The sequence below is a fragment of the Sinocyclocheilus grahami genome, unplaced genomic scaffold (genome assembly GCF_001515645.1).
Source record: "Sinocyclocheilus grahami isolate Dianchi unplaced genomic scaffold, SAMN03320097.WGS_v1.1 scaffold720.1, whole genome shotgun sequence".
NCBI classification, from domain to species: Eukaryota; Metazoa; Chordata; class Actinopteri; order Cypriniformes; family Cyprinidae; genus Sinocyclocheilus; species Sinocyclocheilus grahami.
Window position 1 is genome coordinate 677,037 of NW_015505899.1, and position 24,725 is coordinate 701,761.

Here is a 24,725-nt window from a genome sequence, read left to right on the forward strand (position 1 = left end):
AAAATGAATTCTCAAATACCTCATTATATCATTAAATACATCACGACAAGCTATATGGTGTGGTAATGGCCTTTACACACCACATTATCTTTATTATAACACAATTTCCAGTTAATTGTGCTCAACGTTAGCAAACATCACCAAATGTTCACTGCAAAGCAGTCCTTTATGTTAGGACATAGGGTGGATTGGGATTATAGGTATTTTGCTCACCATGTTGTGCATGTTGGTAAGAATCAGAATTATAATGAAATAAAGAGAAAATCTTTTATGATTTCACTCAGAATACAGGTTCAGCGTCTTCCTCACAACTACTTCTGTTGACAGGTCAGTACAGCTGTTGACCGTTAAGGAGGAAAAATTTGTGGAAGGTGGGGGATACATAAATATCATTTAAAACTAAAAGAGGGATATTGGCTGGTGTGAACAATCCCTTCATTCAATTCAATTTATAGTTTAGCTAGTCAGTCTGTGTACGTAATATTAGAGTCCAAATTGTCTTCACAGTCACCACCACAGCAAAGGGTCACAACCCAGTTGGGTAAAGTGGTTCTGTTACCAACCATCAAAAAACGGAAACTATACTGGTAAACCGGATGTGGGAGAGAAACACAATGTGGAAATATGGCCTGTGCTGTCCACCGATGACCTTCAGGGCAAATCTAGGAGTCAAGGAAATAGATCTTGTAGAATTTGTTCATCTGCTCCAGGAAGATGAAGGTGAGAACTGTGTGTGGCCCGAGACGAGCGTAATAAGGAGTAAAACCCTTCCACAGACTGAAGAATCCTTCCTTCCTTATGACCGTCACCAATACATCCTACACAAAGAGAAAGAGAGAGTGAAAAAGAATGAGAGGGAGGGTGGATGTGTCAAAGACATGGGAAAAGAACAGAAAGGGTGGTCTCTACCAAGTGTCATGCTGCTGCACTGCAGTGAATTGCACTGTAAAGTGAGCAGGGATGGACCGACCATACAAAGCAGTGGGACACCCGGCTATATACAAAAGTAAAGTTCTGACACAAGGCCCATTTGAGATACAGAGGTGGCAATATTTAATACTTCCAAGTTATATTTTCAAATAATTCATGCATGACCTACACTTGTCTATTGTCTTTCAAACTCTTTGCTTCCAAAAGTCATGAAAGAGATGAGGTCCAAAGCCTTGTTTATATTTACATGTTAAGCACAATGAACATTTCTAGAGGTTTTATTGATACTATTAAAGCTACTATATAATACTGAATATAACTATACTGGGACTAATATTTGCTTGTCTCAATGCTAGGTTTCAACAGTATATTAAACTTAATAGATAGTACGTTATTTTACCGGATATGCACTTTTTAAATATTTCTAGTGAATGCAATCACTTTGATTATAAACTAAAAGAAGCAAAACACTATTGCAACAACAACTTGATATAATTGTAAAAACATGGAAAAATTATAACATTTAAAATGTACAGTATATAATCGGTTAGTTCAGTGGCGATAAGATCTGACAGGATATACTATATGGTCTTCGTTAATATTCTGAATTAGATTTTATTTTTATATTTTGTGCTTTCATGTTAATTTTTACGTTTTAGTATTTTTGTTGTGTTTTATGCCACTTTTATTCGTTTTTGTTGCTTTTAAATAAGTCTACATAGTTCTTCTTAATTTTTATTTCAGTTTTAGTTATTTAGTGTCAAGTTAAACTAAATGAAAGAGAAATGTTGCCTTAGAAACTAGCTGAAATAAGATTTTATTTCAGTTAACATTTATTTTATTTCAAGTAACAGTCCAGGTAAAACAATCCATGCAACATCAGTGGTTCAACCGCAATTTTACGAAGCTATGAGAATACTTTTTGTGCGCAAAGAAAATCACGGTTGAGCCATTGATGTCACATGGACTGTTTTACCGATCTCCTTACTACATTTCTGGGCCTGGGAACATTTCTGTTTCATTGCTGTCTATGCAGGGTCAGAAAGCTCTCAGATTTCATAAAAAATATCTTAATTTGTGTTCTAAAGATGAACGAAGGTCATATGGGTTTGGAACGACATGAGGGTGAGTAATTATAATTTAAAAGAATTTTCATTTTTGGGTGAACTATCCCTTTAACTATAACATAACTCTGATCGGTGTCACTGATTACATACTGATTTAGTAACAATGTGCGAGCTATTGCGTCTAACACAATTTTTCAGCAAAACAGAATTATGAGTATTTCTATGTTTGTGTCACCATTGCCACAAAATCTGAAAAAAAAAAAAAAAAGCCCTTTGAAATGATGGTGGGACTGACTATTGCACAACACAACCATAACACTGGCCTGCTGATCACGTTACTGTTGGTGCACTAATACCTGCAACCAAGCACAAATCAATTGTTTACTGTTTCACTGGGTTTCCTCCAAGACAAGAGGTTTTACTGAAACTTGATCCATTTCTGACGTTCTCCCTGCATCAGTGTGACTGAAAGATCACAACTCCAGCAGTCTGAGATCAGTTGCTTAAAACAGACAGTGCAACACGGAAACATAGCGAGAGATTGAGTGCTGAATATTGACAATGAGTTGAAAACTTACCAAACCATTTTTGTACTCTGGCTTCCCATCAATCATTCTCATGTTCTGGATTCTTTTGAAAAGGAGGAGATATAAGTCAGCATTAAATATTAAACACAATTTCGACAGGAAACAAACAGAATCAGCAGGAAGACTTCTAATGTTTTGAGTCTTCTCTTTTAAGTCAGGTGCTATTTAATGGGTGAATCATTTGTTGTGTGCAATCTTATCTTTTAAATTGCATCCAGTTGTTCTTAATGAGAACGGGCCTTTACTGTGATATACATTTTGGTCTGTTTTTGGTCACCCTCTTTCACTATCATTTCATATATACAGACTGTGTATTCTGTGATATCAGCCACCTCTCTCTCTACATATGAGCAGCAGTATTAGTCATAAAAAAATAAAAACGTATTTGTCAACTAGCATGAATACGTAAGATAAGATACAATATGAATAATCATGTTCCTTTAGATCAGTTACTGTAGCTTAATAATCAGTCCCAAAATGTACAACCCTAACCAGAAGACAACTGAACAAAACATGCATGGTCAGTTACCTGCATTGACCTGCGCTCATTATTTCACCGATGTTAGATTTTGATATTTTTGGTACCCAAAGCACACTGATGCACAATTTCTGGGCACAATTCAGCAATATTAATGAATTTAGGGAATGTTTAGATATGTTTCCGCAATACTGATACACCTGGCATCAAGCTAGGTCCTTATATACTGTATACAATTCTGTAAACCACATAGCAAATAAATAGCAACATAAACGAAATAGCAAAACCTCGAACGATAGCCACTTTATATCATCATCATCATAATATTGTCATACCACCCTATTTCATAATAGTCTAGTATTAAATCACAGGAATTAGGAAGTGATTGTACCTGGTCTTAACAATGTCTACTGGCATGGAAGCAGCAGTGGTGACAAGTCCACTGATCATACTGGCACAGAAATGACACAGGATATCATCTCTGAAATATCCTGCACAAAACACAGAGCAAGAGAGATGATGAAGTTCACTGCAGCACATTTCAGTTTGATCTTTGTTATACAACTCCCTCATTCAGAAGAACACACATAGAATGATACACCTAATAGGGTAAATAAATAAAAGTTAGCTACCATCTAAATCTGATATTAGCTAGATTTTCTAGAAGGGCTGACAGTACACAAGTTTGTGACTGATAAGATAAAAGAAGGCTCATACCAGAGTCCAACAGTGCTTGTTTGGACTGGGAATATGAAGCAAGTTGGGCTGCGTTCACAACAACTGCTCTAGCCATGGTGGGTACGCAACCCTACATGAAAAAGAAAACAATACACATATCATTACATGTACACAGGGTTTCTGCAGGTTTTATGAAGGTAAATTAAAGACTTAAGACAAAGTGAAGAAAATTTATGTGAAAATCTGAAGGGAACACAATGTGTTTTCTCAATGTAAATGTGTACATGACTAGGAAGCACACAGAATCAGTTATATTAGCTAGCCTTAAAAGTATGAAAATACAACTTCCTTCAAATCTTCATTACTTTTTAATTCATTTCACAAAAACAATAGCTTAAGCTTGAATACCTTTGCTCCAAAGTATCTTCTGATCACACTGCAAAAACTGCTTACTTTTATTGCCTTGTCTTGCAGTTCAAATGTCTAAAAATTCACTTGAAAATCAAAATGACAAGATATGAAGTCTTGTTTTCTGAAAAATATTTGCATCTCAAGTAAATGTATCTTGATTTAAATATTTTAAGACAAAAAGATTGAAGGAAACGTTCATTTTTTAAAGTGAATGCAATATTTAATGCCATGACTTTATTACTTTAATGCCTTTCAGCTCTGATTTAAGGCCTTTTAAGGCCTTCATTTGAGCAAGGGCTGATTAAGACCCCTTTAAGACCTGCAAAAAACCCATATATAAAGTTTCAGAAAAGTAAAGCAAACATACAGGAAAACCCACACACACCACACAACACACACACAGAATTGTAACAATAGTAACGGTAACACACATAACATGTTTACACAAAAACCATGTTCTAATTTAAGCTAACACACACACGCTTACCCTCCAGAGTGTGGACACTCCCTCCTCCCTAGTAATTCTGACGAGGGCATTGAAGACATTTGTGTAACCCCTCCTTTGATCTGCAGGCAACCTGGACAAGAAATATAATGGAGGAAGGGATATTTTATTAGTTTAATAGCAAAAAATCAAGATCATGACAATTTTAATATTTAACACAATTAAATATTATTAAGTGTTATTTTGGTATTATTTAAATACCATTATATAGTTTTTTGGTTAAATTGAAAATATAAAACTAAAAGCTAAAATCATCTTAAATTTTAGTTTATGTAATTTTGTCATTTGTATTAGTTTTTTTATATTTCTATTTAGCTTTAATTAGTCATTTAGTACTTTAAACTATTTTGTTTAATTTTAGATCGATTGCAATCAACAAAACCATTTTTTATAGTTTTACTTTTAGTTAACAATAACATTCATTTTGGCACAATGTATAATCAATAATTCATACTGGGCCCAGTACGAATTCGTTCATGCACAGCACAAACCAGACACATGACACACACATTAGGCTTGGTTGACTTCATGTGGCGCCGCAAAGATCGGCCGCCGCCTGACAAAAGCAATGCATTCTGGTTAGAACATTTGTCCGACTTTAATCGGCGCTGCAGCCGCCTTACGATCACATGTGCCATCAAAGTACCGCGAGAGCAAAACAAGACCAGCCGCCTAGGTCAGACGCTGCAGTTGCTCAAAATCGCCTGCGAGAGCCTTGATGACGACACACTTTATTCTCATTGGTTAGATTCTGTGATGACAAGCACTAGGTCTGCTGCATGTTTATTCTAACAATTCAACTCCAATAATGCTCACAAATCTGTTTTTAATAACAGTAAAAGCTTTTTTTTAGTGTAGTCGCACTGTTATCTTGAGTCATGTTTATCAAAAAACACTGATAAAAGCATATATACCCCCACTTTATTGGTATTAGTAGCCTATATGTTTATGTTGAACTTTATTCTTGAACAGATGGCGCTGTATTAAGCAGTATATAAAAAGTTACGTGTATTTGACAAATATTTAATTTACTTCACCTGTGATAAGAGTATGCAAACACCGTGAGAGCGTCACTACCGGGAGCAGAAAGTATCCGACTTGACGTCTCTGCTTTTAATTCTACCCCGACTGCAAGCGGCTACTCTTGCCAGCCGGTGGCAGGCTAGTATAGTTCATCTCGAAAAAGCCTATTCTAAATCTGGCAACCTGATTGGTTGATGCACTTCTGGTTAGGATGCAAGTACTAAGATCTTATTGGAGTTTGTCTGAAAACAACCTTGTTTACACAAGGAACTAGGTTGTTAGAACAAGCACTGTTCTAAAGAACTACTAGTGGCTTAAAATCCTATATAGTCTATTTGAGATGCATTTTAGCAAGTTAACTAGATATCCATGTGTAGAACTATGCACTCCTGTTATAGGTAATTTGTTTTATTACAAATTGGCATACGCGTTTATTTTTGGATAGGCCAAAATTCTGATTACAATTTTTTCCACATCAGTCCGTTCTTGTGGTTTCATCCATTTCATGGAAACCTGCCCCTAAAATGGCACAACTTGGCTGGTTGTTCACATTACATGTCAAATAAACGATCTCTCTCAGTCTAAGCGAGCAGTTTTTGGCCAGAATGATACAAAAACCTAGTGTTTCACAAGTCTATAAGGACACGTCTTCAGAATTATTCTAAGACTGTCTTAAAGCAGCAGTGTTTGGTTAATTTTGTCTATTTTATAATTACAAACTATTAGTAAGAATGCTAAATATGGAGTGTAGTTATATTCTTCTACCTCCCATCAGCCGTCATTCGAATAAGCGCCACCTCAGCTGGAGTCCCAACAAACGCCCCCGTGGCCCCAGCAGTCATTCCTATTAAAGCCTTCATGAAGAAGTTAGGAGGTGTGCCGTCTGCTTTAGACATGCGCTCAAACAGGACCGTGTAGATGCCCAAACGGGTCGTGGTATAGGTAGCCTGCCTCAACAGACCCGCAGAAAGCCTACAACGAAAAACATGGGAGAGAAGACAACAAAGGCGTGAAAACAATAAATGGGCCGTCAGACAATAACGAGATCAGATATAAACCTAATCAGATATTTACTGCTTGTGTTAGGCTATGGGCTCCATCTACAGTCACTCAGTAAGCATTCAGCTGTACTTGCACTGCAGTAAAACATTCCTGCCTTCTGAAAAAGTGGACCCCTCTATCTACAACGCCTATATACAATGCCAGTGTGGTGTGCCTCTCTTTCTTACCCGGTGTAGATACCGCGGATGCCCTCGTTGCGAAGGATGCTGGTCACAGCATGGAAGCTGGTCTTGTATTCGCGAGCCTTGGAGCCCTGACCGCTCAACTGCATTCGGTTCTTCACCAGATCTAGCGGCTGCACAAACACTGTGGCGCCCATCCTGGAAGTCAGAACGAATGTGTATTAGCGAAATCATATATTTAAAGTCTTGTGTTAATCCTGAAGGAATCCTATTCATGTTAGCATCAAAATTTGGAACCAATCCTAAAGAAACATACACTGAAATAAATACTTTCAGACTATTTTCACTCATAAAATGCTAGTAAATTTCACGAATAATTACAAAGAAATGCCAAGTAGCACGCTAAATTAAATGTGGAATTCTGAAGTGGAAAGACTGTAATAGTATTTTCTTGTAAAACATACTCAAATAATATTTTTGTGTGTGTGTGTGTGTAATATGAATTTTCCAAATTATACCCAATAACGGGGAAAACAATAAAACTGAAATTTTAAAAAGAATCATAAAGGTAAAAAAATCTAGGAAGGAGACATTAAATCCTGTAGGAATTAAATTTTTTTCCTGTATGACCTAATTAGAAATATCATTTAATCACATCAAGATCCTTTAAGACTATTTCCAGATGATGATTGAAATGTATTATGATTTTATAATAATAACATGAGTGCTGCACACATCCTTTGACAATATACTGACTAAGTATCACTCACAGTACCTAGTTACCAGTTTCTTTAACAAATGTCACATCAAATGAACTTCCTTTTAAACTAGTGCATTTATGGTGTCCATTAGACTTTGGCTCAGTTTAAACACATGTAAGAGTATTACGCCTTTAACTTCTACATGCAAGGACAACCTGTATATGAAATAGAATTGATTTACAGGTCTTATGTTTGTTTCAGAGCCCATGTGTTTAAGTCCTGCTTTACATGTCAAATTTATTATTATTATATTTTTTCATATATTTTCTTAGATTTAAAAATGTCCCCATAAATATTAAATGGTTTATGTTTAGATTATTAGTTTTAAAAAAATTAAGTATTATTTTAAGGATGGAATTCAATGATTAAAAATGACTTTTTCAATCATAACACCTAGTCCACTGAATACGCAAAGAATTTTTCATTTGGATTAATTTAAACAATTTTTAAAAAGGCTCAATTTAAAGATGTTTCTGGATAAACTAGTGAGTTATGGCTACTTTTTCCATAAATTCACTTGAACAGACCTCTCACACTCACAAGTTTAATTACACAAAAACCATGTTCTAATATACAACATATATGCACTACAAGAGATTTCTAGAATTTTGGTCATTTCAACAAATGTGAGCTGCTCATTATGTAATGGCACTTTATGATAAATCGGATTTTGTCTAACTAAAGCTAATTTTATAGTTTTATTTTTTTTATATAATCTTGTAAATTAAATCATATGGACGCTTTTCACATTTCAAGGGTTCTCAGAAGCAGAGATCATCATAAAAAACTGAAGTAGTGGTAAATAAGAAACCAGAGCCATTTTATATAATGTTCCTATTTGCAACAAAAGCACAAGAAAAATCCACTATAGTTTTTTCGTAACTTATAAAAAGATAAAGAAAGATTGATTACTGCAGTCAGAGGAGAGAAATTAGCCGTCACTCTGTCTTAGAAACCCACAATCAAACTTGCTCTTCACTGAACCTGTCACTGTTGTTTCCTTGGAGCTTTTTGTAACTTTACAAGTGCCCAAATTGTTGCTGGTGGAACCCACTACTGAAGAACAGCAGTTATTTGGGGGAAAAAAACAAACATTCAAACTTGACTCATAATAAATATTGAAATGGTTTATGCACACTTTGTTCAGATTACGTCAGTTTTATATTTGTATTATTAGTTTAAGGATATAATGACATATGAAACGTTCTAAGACAGGAGTTTAAAAAAAATCTGAATATTATAGCCATTTGAAAAGTAGCAAAAAAAAAACCCCATCTCCAGACCTACAGACTTTAGGAATAAATTCTAACAGGAATTCCTCAGTGGCAGCAGATCAAACCCATGCACCGTGACATTTAAACTGAACTTCAGATTGTCACGGGGTTACCAGGCTTCCTCTGGGCCTGCAAATTCATTCACAACAGAACTGACAGAAAGAGTACAGAAAATTCATAACACTACATAAACGCTTTTTGCTGGTCCTCTTATCGATAGCTCGCCTAGCGGATAACTAATGGCTCTTATCAATAACCGCCTATCAAATTGGTCATTCAGGTGAAGCCCATGCAGCAGAGAGCGCCGCTGCATACATGGGCGCATACGTACCCAGCCAAGCCACCGAAGAGAAACTTAATAGATTTGGGCGAGGTTTTGGGCCTGGGTTTGGCCGTGTCCGCTGCGGCTGCCATGGCTGCAGTGCTGGTTTGGGTTTCTGGAGGACACCTTCGCTTCTGCCGCTCCGCTGATATACGGCTGCTACTGTGTACAGCAAGGTGACTCGCCTGGACTGCGCACGTCAAGCGGAACACGCCTGGACCAATCACATATGAGTTTTCAGTCGCGGTGCCGAGCACGTAAGTGACGTGTGAGTTCTCGTGTAATTTCCCTTAAAGAGACAGACACCTCTTTTATATTGAACGGTGAACTATTCAAAATAGACAATTCACTCAAATCTATTGCAGAAGTCTAATTAACAACAACTATTTTAAAAATCAAATTTTAATGTCAGTGTAACGTTACAGATCAAGAGGTGAAGCATCCTATATACAGCGTTACTTTTGTAACTTTTCTCAGCATAGCTCACAACGGACCAATCACAATCGTCTGTGATTACTTGCTATATTTTTCTTACACTTTGTAGTGATTACTACCATGTGTTGATTTCCATTTTATGTCAGGCACCAGTCCTTGGTATTTAACGGATTTAAACGATTATATTTCCAAGCCTACAAATGTCTCCAGTAAGACAACGTCCTGAGTGCGGCTCAGTAGAGGATTCGGGTTTCTTAGCTGTAATGCGCCCTCTTGAGGTGATAATAAAAAATGTGACCGTCCAAAACAGTGTCCCTATTGCTTACTATGTGATTATCATTAAAGACACCGTAACTCATTACTGTATACTGTGTTTTCAATGACTACCTTTTTTCAGTGTCAATGCTGACGTTAAAATATTGTCCAGATCAATAGGTGCAAACCACTACTGAACTGCCTATACCTTAATTTTGTAACTTTTCTCAGCGCTGCTCAGAATGGACCAATCACAGTCTGTGATTACTGGCTTCCCCCCAATGGTTATTATCTTTAACCATTATCTACTGAGAATCTAGAAAACTGCACATAAAATTTGGATATAGGAGATAAAAAAAAAACTTAAGGAATAAATCCACTCAAAATTAGTTGGAATACGGTAATAATAATTTACCATGGATTAATGAACAGGTTACTTGGCTTGCTGGTGGAACCCACTACTGAAGAACCGCAATTATTTGTGTAAACAAATTACATTATGAAAAAGAGTGACACTGCTTCTTTTTTTTTTTAAAGCTATACAATCTAGCTTTCTACAAGATCGACTTGTTTTTAACAGTTTAAGAAACAAAGCACTTGTTTTTATTAATATTTTAAATTATTCTAAAGGTGATAGTGAAAAGGTATGGTAAACTATTAATCAACTGACAAAGAAAGACTCTAAGTTATGTAATAAATGTTTAGAATTACAATTCAGAATATTATAAAAGATTAAAAAAATTCCAATACTAAAGATGGTTTAGATAGTGATATTTTTTTCTTTTTTTTACTTAATTGTGATTTTTTTTTTTTGATACAAAATAACTTATTGTGTCCCATGCAATTTGAGTTCGGTAAACAGCATTCGACAGAAATTGCTGTATGCTATTCTATCGAACAAGTCCGGTTAAAATTAGATGAGAGTGGGGTTGTGGGTGCTGTGTTTCTTGATTTACAAAAGGCATTTGACGCACTAAATTATAATATCCTATTATCAAAATGATTACATTTGAACTTTTGTTTAGATAAAATGGATTGAGTCTTTTCTTACATCAAACAGTGTACCCGCATTAAACATATATCTTCTTTAAGAGATTGTTCTACAGGGGTTCCTCAGGGGTCAACCCTAGGGCCCCTACTTTTCAGTTTGTACTTGAATGAATTCCCAGATATTTGTCCTGATGTACATATTCAAATATACGCAGATGACACTGTGATTTATGTACATGACAAAACAAATGAACAGGTGGCACACAAAACTGTTTCAATGTCAAACATTTTAGACTGGCTTATTCAGTGTTGTTTAACATTAATTGTTCGGAAAACTGCCTGTATGTATTTTAAAATCAAAAAGGAGGAGGAGGTCTAACCTAAAATATTTGTTAATGGTGAAAAATTATAAACTGTGCCAGATTTGAAATATTCTGGAGTTATTTTAGACCAGGGCTGGGCAACTTTGGTCCAAGAGGGCCACTGTCCTGCAAAGTTTAGCTCCAACCCTAATTAAACACCCTCCAGGATCGTAGTTGTCCAGCCCTGCTTTAAACTCTGATTTAACATTTGAAAAGTAAATTCACAAAATCGTTTGTGCAGTGACTCCTCGACTTAGAAATGTAAAGTTTATATGGAGTCATCTTTCAATAGAAGCTGCAAGAGTCTTTTTGCATTCTTTGATCTTTTCTTATTTCTCCTGTTGTATTACTTCATGGTCACAAGCAGAAAAAATCTACTCTTAGGTCTTTATTAAAGGTATTTGACAAGAAACCTAATATACATCATCATTGTTTTATAAAAAGTACAGTTTTTTTCTTTTGACAATTTTGTTTTACAATTTTTGTATAATGTACACAATTGTTAATAACCTTGCTCCCTCACTCTTGAAAGAAATTGTTTCTTTGTGTACTGAAAATATAAAACAAACAAGAGCTTCATTAATAGGTGATTGTGCAGCACATTTTAGAGTTACTGATTTTGTGCAGCTTTTTCTGTAAGAGCTGTTAATAACTGGAATAATTTACAAGTTAAGACAGTGTCCTTCTGTTGAACAGTTTTAAGCTACATTTGAAAATATGGTTAAAGATGAGTCAGGTTTGTGATAATTTAATATTCATGAGGTTTTGTTATGTAATGTGCTCTGTAGCTAATTCTCAGGCAGTCTTTGACTGTCCATTGTCCCTGCTAAATAAATAATTAAATATAATAATACAAAAAGTTTCTCAGTGTCATGCTCCGGGATTCTTTCCATGGATGTTTTTTTTTTTCTCACCAGATCAAAGAGAATGATATCAGCAACAAAAACATATGAAAAACACAGACAGCTGAAAGCGATTAAATTGAGTAATCGCTTTTCAATACTCAAAGTGCCCCCTAAAAGAATAACACTTTCATAGGTTTTAGCAACATAAAAAGGTTTTAGCAACATTTGCCATCTAAAATAATGAAATATTGTCTCCTGTTGAGAAGTTGTTTGTCTTCAACCTGATATATTCCATTTTGTTCACTGTCATATCTAAACCCACGTAGCTATAATAATACTGTAAAAAATTTTACAGTAAATTAATGGCATCCAGCTGCCAGTAAGTTACTGTACAATTTACAGCAACCTATTTACAGTGTATGAAAAGGGTGGTAACATTTGTATAGGGACCAATTCTCACTATTTACTAGTTGCTTATCAGCATGCCAATTATTAACATATTGGCTGTTTATTAGTACTTATAAAGCACATATTCTGCATTTTACATCCCTAATCCTACCCAATACCTAAACTTAATAACTACATTACTAACTATTAATAAGCAGCAAATTAGGAGTTTACTGAAGCAAAAGTCGTTTAGTGGTTTGTTAAAAGCAACAATTGGACCCTAAAATAAAGTTTGAGCAAAAGGGCTTTTTGAATATAATCTGACTCCAGATGAAATTTCTTGAATTCCATGAAGATAATTCTTAAACTCATTAAAGCTTGAATTTCCCTGAAAAAAGACTGCTAATTTCTCACCATTAAAAAATAACAAAAATGTTTTTACACGATATCGTATTTTTGGCCATATACTATATACCATGGGGATATTTTAAGAAGAATATGATGATTCAGTACTGTATTTCAAATTAAAATGGCATAATCATTTGTGGTTTACTGTCATTTAGGGAAGATCTTAGATTTAATTTAAGAAAGATGAATGTCTGCAAAAAAAGGAATTGTAGCATGACAATAGGGGGCATCCTGGGATATTACAGAGATTTGATATTGTTTCAGAAGCAACTCTTGAATTCCATGAAGATAATTCTTAAACTCATTAAAGCTTGAATTTCCCTGAAAAAAGACTGCTAATTTCTCACCATTAAAAAATAACAAAAATGTTTTACACGATATCGTATTTTTGGCCATATACTATATACCATGGGGATATTTTAAGAAGAATATGATGATTCAGTACTGTATTTCAAATTAAAATGGCATAATCATTTGTGGTTTACTGTCATTTAGGGAAGATCTTAGATTTAATTTAAGAAAGATGAATGTCTGCAAAAAAAGGAATTGTAGCATGACAATAGGGGGCATCCTGGGATATTACAGAGATTTGATATTGTTTCAGAAGCAAGGTCGTTCTTTCATTATCTGAGAAATGTGATGGAACAAGTGAAGACAGTCTCACTGAATTGACAGAGGTGGAGGTGACAGGCTGCACATATTCAACTCAAGTCAACTTCTAACTAGTCATTTGTGCATAGAAGTACACTGTAGAATTAAATTCTGACTTAGTGCTTTCCCTGGAGCAGATATATACTAATTAACATATACAATATGAGAAAATAACTACAGTATATACAGTATGAGAATCTCTTGTGCATATATACAAATACATGAACTAATACAACACTTGTCCATTTGATGTTCATATCAGGTTAGTGTATAGTTTATTGTTTGCTACTTTTGTGTGTGTGTGTGCTTTCTGATTGTGTTCAGTTCTCTATAGCCTTTGACAGTATTGGTTGGCACTTTTCCTTTGATGCATCATGATAACCCATCACAGTTTCTCCTGAAGGCTGTGCGATTCCTTTGGCGTCTCCCTGTCACCATGCATTATGACTCTTTTACTTATTCATGTGTGTGTGTGTCAGTATATGCACCGGTGAATTGGTCAGTGAATGTGTTATTAAATGCTTTTAAGTCTCTGATGCGTAAGTTCAAATGACCTTTACTTTTAGATTATTTTCCGTCATTTGTGTTCTGGATATGGCTCTCCCATTTTTACAGATAGACCCTTTTATGACATCACCTACTGGAGATATAAATAGACAAATGATTTCTCAGGAGTCACAGCAGCCTGAAAAACTGCTCAGCTTAGATCATGTTATTCAGTTTTGCAGCTGACCACTGATTCACCAAGCTTATAGTGTTTCTGCTTGGCTGGAAATAAATTAGATATTGGGTGAAGAAAGAAAAAGAGATCACTTTAGTCAGTCCTGTATAAAGCAATGCATTTGTCGATATACTCAAGGTGGCTATTTTATTGTTTGGATATTATTATGAATACCTTGAAGATTTATTTTACACAGAAAATCAGCCTGGTCTGTACATGAACTTTATACAAAGCTTGTCAAGAACATGTCCAGGTCATATTTCATTTCAAAATCACCCAAAAAAATTTAAATTTGTTGAAAATTCAATTTGGAGAACATTTGTATTACATCACTTGCTGCAGTGAATGGGTGCCGTCAGAATGAGAGTCCAAAAAGCTGATAAAACATCACAATAATCTACAGTCTCCAGTGAAACAGCCATCTCTTCTGGAGCGAAATATGCACAGATCAAGCACCGTGTACAAGTGAAAACAGTCCAAAACAGTTGTAAACAAATATGTTTGTGGATTTTGCTGTGAGACGACAACAGGAAATGCCTTAATAATGGATTTGTTTATTACAAACACGCAGCTTTTCTCTTCACAAGGTGTTAATTGATGGACTGGAGTGTACACATTTTCTTCGCACAAGGGAAATTGAAGTTTTAAAAATGTACATTTGATCCATAAATTGTGTACATTAATATCAAGTACAAAGAGTGTTTTTGTTACAACCTAACACACTGCCAGGGTGAGCTGTAACAGTAAATGTGCTGAACTGTAACACCATTGAATACATGTCAATTTTGTACATGCATTTATTTTATTTATATTTACATTTGTCTCAACATAATTTTTGTGTCAATGGTAGTTGCTTGGCTGGCAAAAGAATGACATACTTTGAATTCTACCATCTTTGCTCATGTGACAGAAAATGGCAACACTGATTGGCTAATGGCACCTCATGATGGCATACAGCCTTCGCTGAAGTCAATTTTATGTTTTTAAGAGACCACCAAAGAAAATCAGTCACTGGCAATAATATAATGATGTATTGATGTAATGATGGATGTTGACAGACTGCATGACTTTCTAATGGAGACAGGTGTTTTTGCTGCCAGATGATGTAGTTACAGCATCCACCAGCAGGTGCAAAGGGACTAGCTAGCCGCACATTGGCTCCTTGTTTTGCACATGGATTTATGTAGTTGCCATGGCATCATACCACCAGCTCTGGGGAACCTGGAGTGCCACTGACTTTGCCTCTACATATAGCATTGTGGATTACTGGGGTTTACATGTCCCTTCTGATTTAGCACCTTTCAGTGTGCTCCTTAGCAAAGAAATTGTTATGTAGATTCACTTTGTACATTTGCTGTGTTTTTATTTGCTTTATATAGTACCTTGCGATTCCTGTTATATTTTCAGTCCTGTTCTGTTCTGATTATTTTCAGTTTAATTCAGTCATTACTAAATAATTATATGTGTATTTATTTATTAAATCATTTTTTAAAAATCATATTTTAGATCTTGTGCATGCATTAAGTGTAGCGGTTAAAATTTTATTGTAGTGCTAGTAATTTAATTGTAATCTTTTAAAATATATATTTAGCCTTTTCCCCACAGCTTGCAGTTTAAATCTGATTTATTATTCAATTGAAAAATTGGATGTTGACAGACTGCATGACTTTCTAATGGAGACAGGTGTTTTTGCTGCCAGATGATGTAGTTACAACATCCACCAGCAGGTGCAAAGGGACTAGCTAGCCGCACATTGGCTCCTTGTTTTGCACATGGATTTATGTAGTTGCCATGGCATCATACCACCAGCTCTGGGGAACCTGGAGTGCCACTGACTTTGCCTCTACATATAGCATTGTGGATTACTGGGGTTTACATGTCCCTTCTGATTTAGCACCTTTCAGTGTGCTCCTTAGCAAAGAAATTGTTATGTAGATTCACTTTGTACATTTGCTGTGTTTTTATTTGCTTTATATAGTACCTTGCGATTCCTGTTATATTTTCAGTCCTGTTCTGTTCTGATTATTTTCAGTTTAATTCAGTCATTACTAAATAATTATATGTGTATTTATTTATTAAATCATTTTTTAAAAATCATATTTTAGATCTTGTGCATGCATTAAGTGTAGCGGTTAAAATTTTATTGTAGTGCTAGTAATTTAATTGTAATCTTTTAAAATATATATTTAGCCTTTTCCCCACAGCTCACACACTTTTGTGACTGAATTATGCAGATAAACATTTTATTTATAAAAATTATAAATGTTTTTCATCTAAAAGTGTAGGGTTTATGCAAGTAAAATGAATTGATTTTGTTTGAAATATTTTCAGAGTAATATTTATGTTGGTTTGATGTTTTGATAGAAATAAATATGCAGGTTTAATGTTTTGAGCAGTTTTGAGGAATGTAATTAAATTCCATTCACCCCAATGGCATTAATAATGGTTATTCTCAGCCAATTTGTTCTTATACATTTCATAGAATGTTACATTCAAATAAAATTTCTCATCAGTGTTAAAAAAAAATAAAGGCTCTATTTCTTGTGCATCATAGTTTTGGAGAGGTTTATGTGAATTTTTTGTCACAAAATGTCAATTTTTCATTAATCAAAAAGGAGAAAATGCAGTAACATGATAATAACATTGTAACATTAAAAACTTGGATTTATTTCATATTCACTCATTAAGTTGCTTATCAAATACAATATTATTTAAATTGAAAAATAATACATTAAAAAATGTATTCTTCGGATTGCGATTTTTTTTAGAAGGTCAAAATCATATACAGATTTTGAATGCATTATGAGGTTAAAATGAAGGTTCTTTATTGGCATTAATGGTTCCATAAAGAACCTTTAACTTTCCATTCCACAAAATGATCTTTATAGTGGAAAAAGTTTCTTTAGATCATTCGAATACTCTTCACACTAAGAGAAGAAAACAGTTCTGGAAAAATTGTTTACTGAAATGTTCTTTGGTGAACCTAAACTGGTTCTTCTATGGCATCACTGCGAATAAACCCTTTTATAATCTAAATTGTTAAGGCAGTACTTATTTAATAACGAATGAACAATATTCGAAAGTATTTCCACTTCAGCAACAACCTAACAACAACCCAGAACACCCTAGCAACCGCACAGTACCAAGATAAAAGTCACTCAGAACATTTAGCAACCACTAGATTTATGTGGGCTAGCAGTTTATGGGACTTTTACAAACACAACATGCAAAGTCAAAAGAGCAGAATTTTGGAATATCTCTCTTTTTCTACCCACACACCATAAACATTTCTCTCGCTTTGGCCGGAACCCAGTGTTCCTGAATGAAAGCATAAAGAGAGAGTGATTGATTGAATGAAAGAGAAGAGATGAGACGGAACAGCTGTGCCCAGAGGAGCTGCAGTCAGTCGCAGTCTCTTAGGCAAGAGTTTAATCCCTGATCATCTGACCCTTTTACAGCGGATGATGGATCAAGGGCAGCTCAGCGTCCCATCTCTCACATTCTGTGTGTGTGTTTGTGGTTTTACACTTCGAATCAGATGGTTGAACACTGTTCCGTCAGAGATGTTCAAATAAATTCTTCCAAAGATAGTTCATTTAAAAAATAATAAAGCAACCTTCTGCAAAGCATTTTTTACTTATTTAGCACCTCACATCATTTAAGAGCACAAACATGATAGCAATATTAATGAAGTACTGTAATTTAACACTACGGAGTCAATAAAGCAATTATTTATTGATGTGTGCAGGGTGCAGTCAGTTCAAAATTTTACAAAACACAAAACGTCATGCAAGTTTTTGTAAACTTTCTTCAACTTTATAAATTTCTCATTTAATTAGAAAGTCTGTTTGTACATGGTGTCTTTTTTGCACTTTTTTGAGAATGTTTGCTGCCCTTTATTTTTCTACAAAATGTTTCTATATTTTGCTACACAACAAGCTCAATAAAAGAAAAATAATGAACACAATCATTTATTTATTTATTGTTTTTTGTTACTATGATATATTACAATAAATCATTTGAAGTTCCAATGAACATATCGTTTCCTAATGTAAAGCTTAATGTTTTTAGAGCAAGATATTTCTTTTTTTTTAATTTGGCAACCTTTGCACAATGTTCATGTATTTGTTATTCACCTCATCCAAGCCAGAACATGAATGGATTATCCATAACAATTTACATGGGGAAAAAATACTTAATTAGATGTTTAGATGATGGCTTATATCAATTCCCTCCAACAGTTTCCAGCCGACAGGGCCAGAGTGTGGGAAAAATGTCTAAGGTTGAAATAATAATTTTAGTAACACTTTATTTGAGGACCAATTAGTATGCATGTTACTAGCATATTGGCTATTTTTTAGTACTTACAAAGCACATATTAATGCCTTATTCTGCATGTTCATAGGTACTGTACCTTTCTAACTATTAACAAGCATCCAGTTTGTTGTTCTGGGAAAGAAACTGATACCTAGTTGAAAACAAGTTAGTTTAACAAGAATACAGACAATCCTATATGTATATCTTTTGTGAAAAACATTATGTTGTATAAATAAAGGTTCTCAAAAAATATATAATTAAAAAAAACTAATAATAACTAATGATGAGTAATTTTCCAGAGAAAAGGAAATTGCCCCATGTTATGTTGAGTAATGAAATTATAGTGCACTTTTTATCTTAAAAGTATTTTTTAAATTATTTTCAGATAATGTAATATTAAGAAAAGGCCACTTAAGTGTAATTGAAGAGAGTACACTTTCATGACTGTTTCTTAACACACTTAAGTAAAAATCATTTTAATTTAAAAAATTGCAATAAAAGTTAATAAAGTCAAGTTACAAGTTTTACATTAAAGAACATTTGAATTCATTGTTTTAATAATCTTTTGTTGTGCTTTAAAAGGTACACTTATTTTGTTGTGATGACTAAAATATAAAGCAGGTGTAAATTATCTAGTTGTAATTTTAACTGAAATTACATTTAAAGTTGATATATTCTAAATGTCCTAAATTGCAAGCTCATAATTACAATGGGTAAACATTAAATGCATTTACAGTTTCTCTGAATTGCTAAAACACATTTCTTGAAACTATCACTCATTTTCTCAAAACCTTAAACACAAATCCAAATACTCAATCTAAATTCACGAAACCTCTGACTCTTCCATCAAAATCAAACAATCATTGCAAAACCATTTCACTTGCACTCAAAATCAAACAGTGCTCCCAGATCACACACACATGAGTCAATAAAATAAACACTAAAGAGCATTCATTAGACACTACAGAGAAAAAATGGAGAACACAGCATCCAGAACATTACAGAAAAAAAGTATATTGTATTGAGTAAACAATTTGGCAATTCTGTAAAAAAAGTATAGTAATTGCAACTGAGTAAGGTGAATATTTTGTATAGGCCTACTGTATGTTCTGCAATAATAGTATTGTGCTGAATACTGAATAGTACTGAATTTTTGTATATATTCAGCACTTGGATACTGCAAAAATACTGCAGTCCAACTGCAAAGGCCTAAAAGGTCAAATAAAACTCTAAATGACTAGCATGTTACAGTACACTCAAATACTGTAAGTTGTGCAATTGTAAAATCAGGGTCAATGAGAGACTCATTCTGTCTCAGCATCATGTCTTTGTGCTTGAGTCCGGCCTGAGGACTTTGTCCACATCACAAGTAATGTTGTCTTTTTTGCTTGACGAAGAGAAAAAACCCTCTGGTCTGACAGATCCAGCCTTGATAACACTCTCTAAACCTTACTCTTTCTCTCCTCATCCTCTTCCTCCTCATCCTCCACTTCTTACATGTACTCTTCCTCCTCTCCTTCTCAGATTGTTTCCATCTATTGTTCATCTCATCATTCAGTCACCTGTGCCACTTGTGCACTCTGAATTGGCTCATATTTTGTACAGTTGGTTTGATCACATCATTTGAATCGTTGTGTGTAAACGATGACAACTGTGCTTTAGTTGTTTTTAACTTTTGCTGCTTGTGTTTAGCATTTTGCAGCACAAATGCATCACAGTGTGATAAGCGTTTAAGTGAGTGAGAATGTGTTTAGAGCTTTGCAAAAAGAGTGCATGGGATTTGCAAATAGAGCCTAACTGCCTGAACGTTTTTAAGGTTTAGCAGAAAGAGTGCTTTATTCGACAAATTGGTTTAAGCTAGTGAGAATTTGGTTCAGAGATTGGGGTTTAGTGTTTTAGCAATTCAGAAGAACTATAATAAAGTCAAGTTACAAGTTTTACATTAAAGAACATTTGAATTCATTGTTTTAATCATCTTTTGTTGTGCTTTAAAAAGTACACTTATTTTGTTGTGATGACTAAAATATAAAGCAGGTGTAAATGATCTGGTTATAATTTGAACTGAAATTACATTTAAAGTTAATATATTCTAAATGTACTAAATTGCAAGTTCATAAAAATGGGTAAAAACAAATGTATTTAAATGCATACAAGCTTCAATAGAAATTACATTAAAGTACATTTTAGTTTAACATAAATGCGTGTCAGTACATTTATCAGTACACTTTAACCAAATTTCAAAGAAACATGACATTACATATAAAGATGTATTTACATCGGTCAAAAAAGGGATCTAAAGTTCAGCTACTTGCATTTAATAAGCATTTAACTATAAAAATATACTCTTTATAAGCAAGTCTTTTGCCCATGTTTGCAGGATGTGCTGTGATGGATGAATAGTGTATTAAAGAATGCAGTGCTTAAAGCTAGAGCTGTGCTGGGTTCAACAGATTAATCACTGTGAGTCTGCTGCAGTCTATTACACTGCTCTCTAGTCTCTCATCCCCCTCCCAATCCCTCTGTGTCCTGTGACACAAATGGGACAGAGAGCAATACGTGTGTGTGTGTGTGTGTGTTTGTTTGTTTGTGCATGAGAGCAAGAGAGATAGATCGAGACAGGGAGAGCTCAGCGTTCCATAGAGAGGCTGTTAAAAAACCATCCAGAGGAAAATCCCACAGTATAGATATTGATTTTTCATGAATAATGGAGTTCAGCTCATGTCTCATTTAAGTCTCACCTTTGTTTCAGATGTTTCTCATTATGCTGCATGTAATCACCTTTCTACTGACATTCTGTACTACCGCAGGATTGCAATAGAAACATTGTGAAACAGTAGTTCTATTACAGTTTTTCTCGATTTCTAAAACACAATTTCTGAAACCTTGCTCCATTTTCTGAAAACATTAAACACAAAACCTCATCTTCAAGCACTATGAGGTTGTGAGTCAAACATCTGAAAAACCTCTGACTCCTCTCGCAAAATGGAACTTTCGCCTCAAAACAGTTTTACCTGTGTTCAAAATCAAACACTGCTCTCAGATCATAAACAAAGTGATCAAAATTATATACACTATCAAGCAGTCAGTAAACAATACACCAAAAAATAGAAAACACATTGTTCAAAACATATAGTTCTCAGGGAGAAGTACATTTTTAATCTCAAAACAAATTTCATATTTTTCCGTCATTGTCTTTTGATGAACGAAAACATGTTCTATCATAGTAGCTCAAAATTGATCAGAAATTACTACTCTGCTTTGCTCTGTGCAATTGTTTTTGTACTTCCTCCTCCTCTTTCTTGCCCTCCTCCTCGTCGCCCACCTCGCATACGCACTCGTCCTCTCACATTGTTTCTTCTATCCATTCTCAGACTTTCTCCTTCCCACCTTCAACAACCTGTTTGCTCTCTGAACTGGCTTATATTGGTTGTGTCACATCATTTGAAACAGGTTCAATCAATTTTGAGTGGTTGTGTTCTATCAATGACATGTGTTCTCTATTTGTATTTGATTGTTGCCACTTGTGTTTACCAGTATGGATGACATGTGTATTAGAGTGCAGAATGTGTTTTGAGAATGAGAGTGTGTTTAGAGTTTTGCTGAAAAGTCTAAGTGAGATCTGCAAATTGTGTTTTACCATGTGAAATGGTGTAAGGTATTGACAACAGACTGCACAATTAGCTAAATGAGTTCAGGCAACTGAGAACTTTGTTCAGCCAATGGGTTTTAGTGTTTTAGCAATCGAGAAAAACTGTAACAAGTTCATTTCAACATTACATTTTACAGAAGGAAGCCAAAGCAGAATCACCATGTGTTGCATGTCGCATAATAATAGACAGACGGACCGCTAAGTGAATGATCCAGTGAGGTTACAAAATTGTCTCCTGTATACCTTACTGTATATGAAACACAAATGTATGCATATACTGAACGTAACTGTTTACATACAGTAAGAATATACATAAATAAAATGCATTTGATCTGTTTGATCTTGAAAGAATTTGATAAGAAATAGCTGAGCTCATACTGAATTTGTCATTTAGTTTTGTCTCTCTGCTATAGAAGTAGTGCTGGGTAGATTTCTTATAAAATGTATTCTGTCACTGATTCCAAATTACATGATCAAATTGAAGTAATCTAATTTACTCGTTTTAGGTAATGTAATCAGACTACTTTGGGATTACTTTTAGATTATGTTTTATTTAAATTATATTAAATTGAAATCTCAGGGGGACTTCAAGTACATATTTTAGGACAGAGGGGTTTGACTGTCAAAAAAGCGAGGGAATCCCTGCATCATGAACAAACATTAATAAACATGAAAATAGTAATGACATAGTCAAAGTCTTCGCAATTGTGATTCTTAAGTAAATGCTTTTTTTTTTTAGATTGTATAGATATATTTACTATAAGTTGAAAATTATTCGGTAAATGTAGAGGGTAGAAAATGAGAAACTATAATTTTTTTTTACAGTGCAAGAGAAGATGTTAAAAGAGAATGTGTGTGTGTTTTTTTTGACAGTGATATGTACAGATGTTCTGGCACCATTTTCATAGTGTAAAAGAACAAACATCCAGGATCTGACCTTTTTTTCTTTTGTCTGTGTGCGTTTTGGATAAATGTGGCATCTCGAAATGATATATTTATTTTTGTACCTACATGCTGAAACTTAGTTCTTTGCTTTTTTTGCATTTCTTTTATCTTTGTGCATTAAGTCCTGCCAGTTGGAGTGCGTCGAAACACACAACTGAGAGCTCAAACCGAGATCGAACACAAACCCAACCAAACCAAACCCAGGAATATGGCCATGTTTGGGAGTCGTGGGGCAAAGGGGGGCAAGTTCTCTGTTGAGGACTTGTATGGGATCAGCAAGAAGCCTAAAGCCTCATCAGGGCCATCAAGCAGTGCCGGGGCAAAAGGACCTGTGCAAGGCCGTGGGAAGGGGCAGAAAGGAGAAACGGATGCCCTGGCCTCTCAGATTTTGGAGGCAGCGCACAGACTGGTTGAGCGGCGGCGTCTTGAGCTTTACCTGAGGGAGTGTGGCCTAAGCATCAATGACTGCCAATCAGAGAGACAAGCCATGCTGTATCGGTGAGTGAGGAGCTGTGCAGCTCTCTCTGTGTGGAAGTGTTCAGGGAAATGCACTCTCAGTGGTGTCAAAATGTCAAACCTGATAAAGCGAATGTGAAAGGATAATAAATGAAGGTGTATAAAAATGGAGGTAGCAGTAGCAGAACAGAAGCTGCATTCAGAGCGGGATACTGTCATACTGTTTGCTGCAAAGTAAACAGTATGCAATTATACACGTCAAACAGTAGTGTGCATAGTCGTTTTGTGAACACACTATGTTGCATGTTTAATTCCGCTAACAGTGTCCCTTTATCAGCAAATATGGTTGCATTGCATTTTTTTAAAAGTCAAAGCAAAATCAAAACTGAACCAATAAATTTAATGCACATAATACCTGTTCTTATTTTGCATGATTCATTGGTGAACATTATTACTAGCACCCCTGCAAAAATTATCAAAATGTATTCAACAACATTTTGGTCACATTTAAAAAAACAACTCCTGGTGATTTTAAATTCAACTATTTTGCATTTGGTTGCAATGCCTGATAAAGATCACGGGAGTGAAAGGTTGCTTTTATAGATACATTTTGCAAACTGAAATAGTGTGCTGGAATAGGTCTTTTTTTCTATATGGTGCACTATGCACCTATCAGTTATCTTGAAGGTGTGAAAATGTAATTGTTTAATAAAGTTTAAAGAAAATAATGATACAGTACCAACCTGTTAATTGGTTAACTGTAAGTTACCTTCCCATATATGATGAAAAAGTATGGTTAAACATTGCTGTTTTTGTAATTTCACTGTAAATTACTGTCAAATATATATGATTTACCAATTAAATTCATGGTTTAAAAAAAAAAAGTGATTTTTAAAAATAATTTTATTCATTTTAATTAAATTTTAAATTTTTCTGTAAATTAACATTATATCACTTCATGTTTAAAAGTTGCAAAATATACAGGCATCTAATATGCAATCCCAAAACATAGTCTCCGTACTGTTTACAGTGAATTTCTGGAAACCACAGCTGTTGTTGTACTCTAATTTAATATGATTTTATA

General features: G+C 34.6%; 2 protein-coding genes across 2 annotated transcripts in view; one reads left to right on the forward strand and one right to left on the reverse strand.

The window, feature by feature from the left end:
- Positions 1-51: 51 nt before the first annotated feature.
- On the reverse strand, positions 52-9,438 carry slc25a11 (solute carrier family 25 member 11). The gene is made up of 8 exons (XM_016244488.1): positions 9,230-9,438; positions 6,909-7,061; positions 6,445-6,651; positions 4,639-4,729; positions 3,780-3,870; positions 3,454-3,553; positions 2,576-2,627; positions 52-818 (listed from the first exon to the last, which is right to left on the reverse strand). The coding sequence occupies exons 1-8, from the start codon at positions 9,310-9,312 to the stop codon at positions 663-665; spliced, it is 933 nt and encodes a 310-aa protein (XP_016099974.1). The 5' UTR covers positions 9,313-9,438; the 3' UTR covers positions 52-662.
- Positions 9,439-23,306: 13,868 nt separating this feature from the next.
- Positions 23,307-24,725, forward strand: part of LOC107560343 (voltage-gated potassium channel subunit beta-3) — a 56,314-nt gene continuing 54,895 nt past the window's right edge. Inside the window, exon 1 of the mRNA XM_016244489.1 lies at positions 23,307-23,683. Coding sequence (XP_016099975.1) covers positions 23,394-23,683 — 290 coding nt within the window. The 5' untranslated portion in view covers positions 23,307-23,393. The remainder of the gene's footprint in view (positions 23,684-24,725) is intronic.

Bases quoted from the DNA above. Each gene is read 5' to 3' on its own strand.
- slc25a11 (XM_016244488.1), bottom strand. From the start codon at position 9,312: ATGGCAGCCGCAGCGGACACGGCCAAACCCAGGCCCAAAACCTCGCCC. The intron at 7,062-9,229 runs GTACGTATGCGC...TCTGACTTCCAG, and splicing joins CTCTTCGGTGGCTTGGCTGG to GATGGGCGCCACAGTGTTTG. The intron at 6,652-6,908 runs GTAAGAAAGAGA...TTTTCGTTGTAG, and splicing joins ATCCGCGGTATCTACACCGG to GCTTTCTGCGGGTCTGTTGA.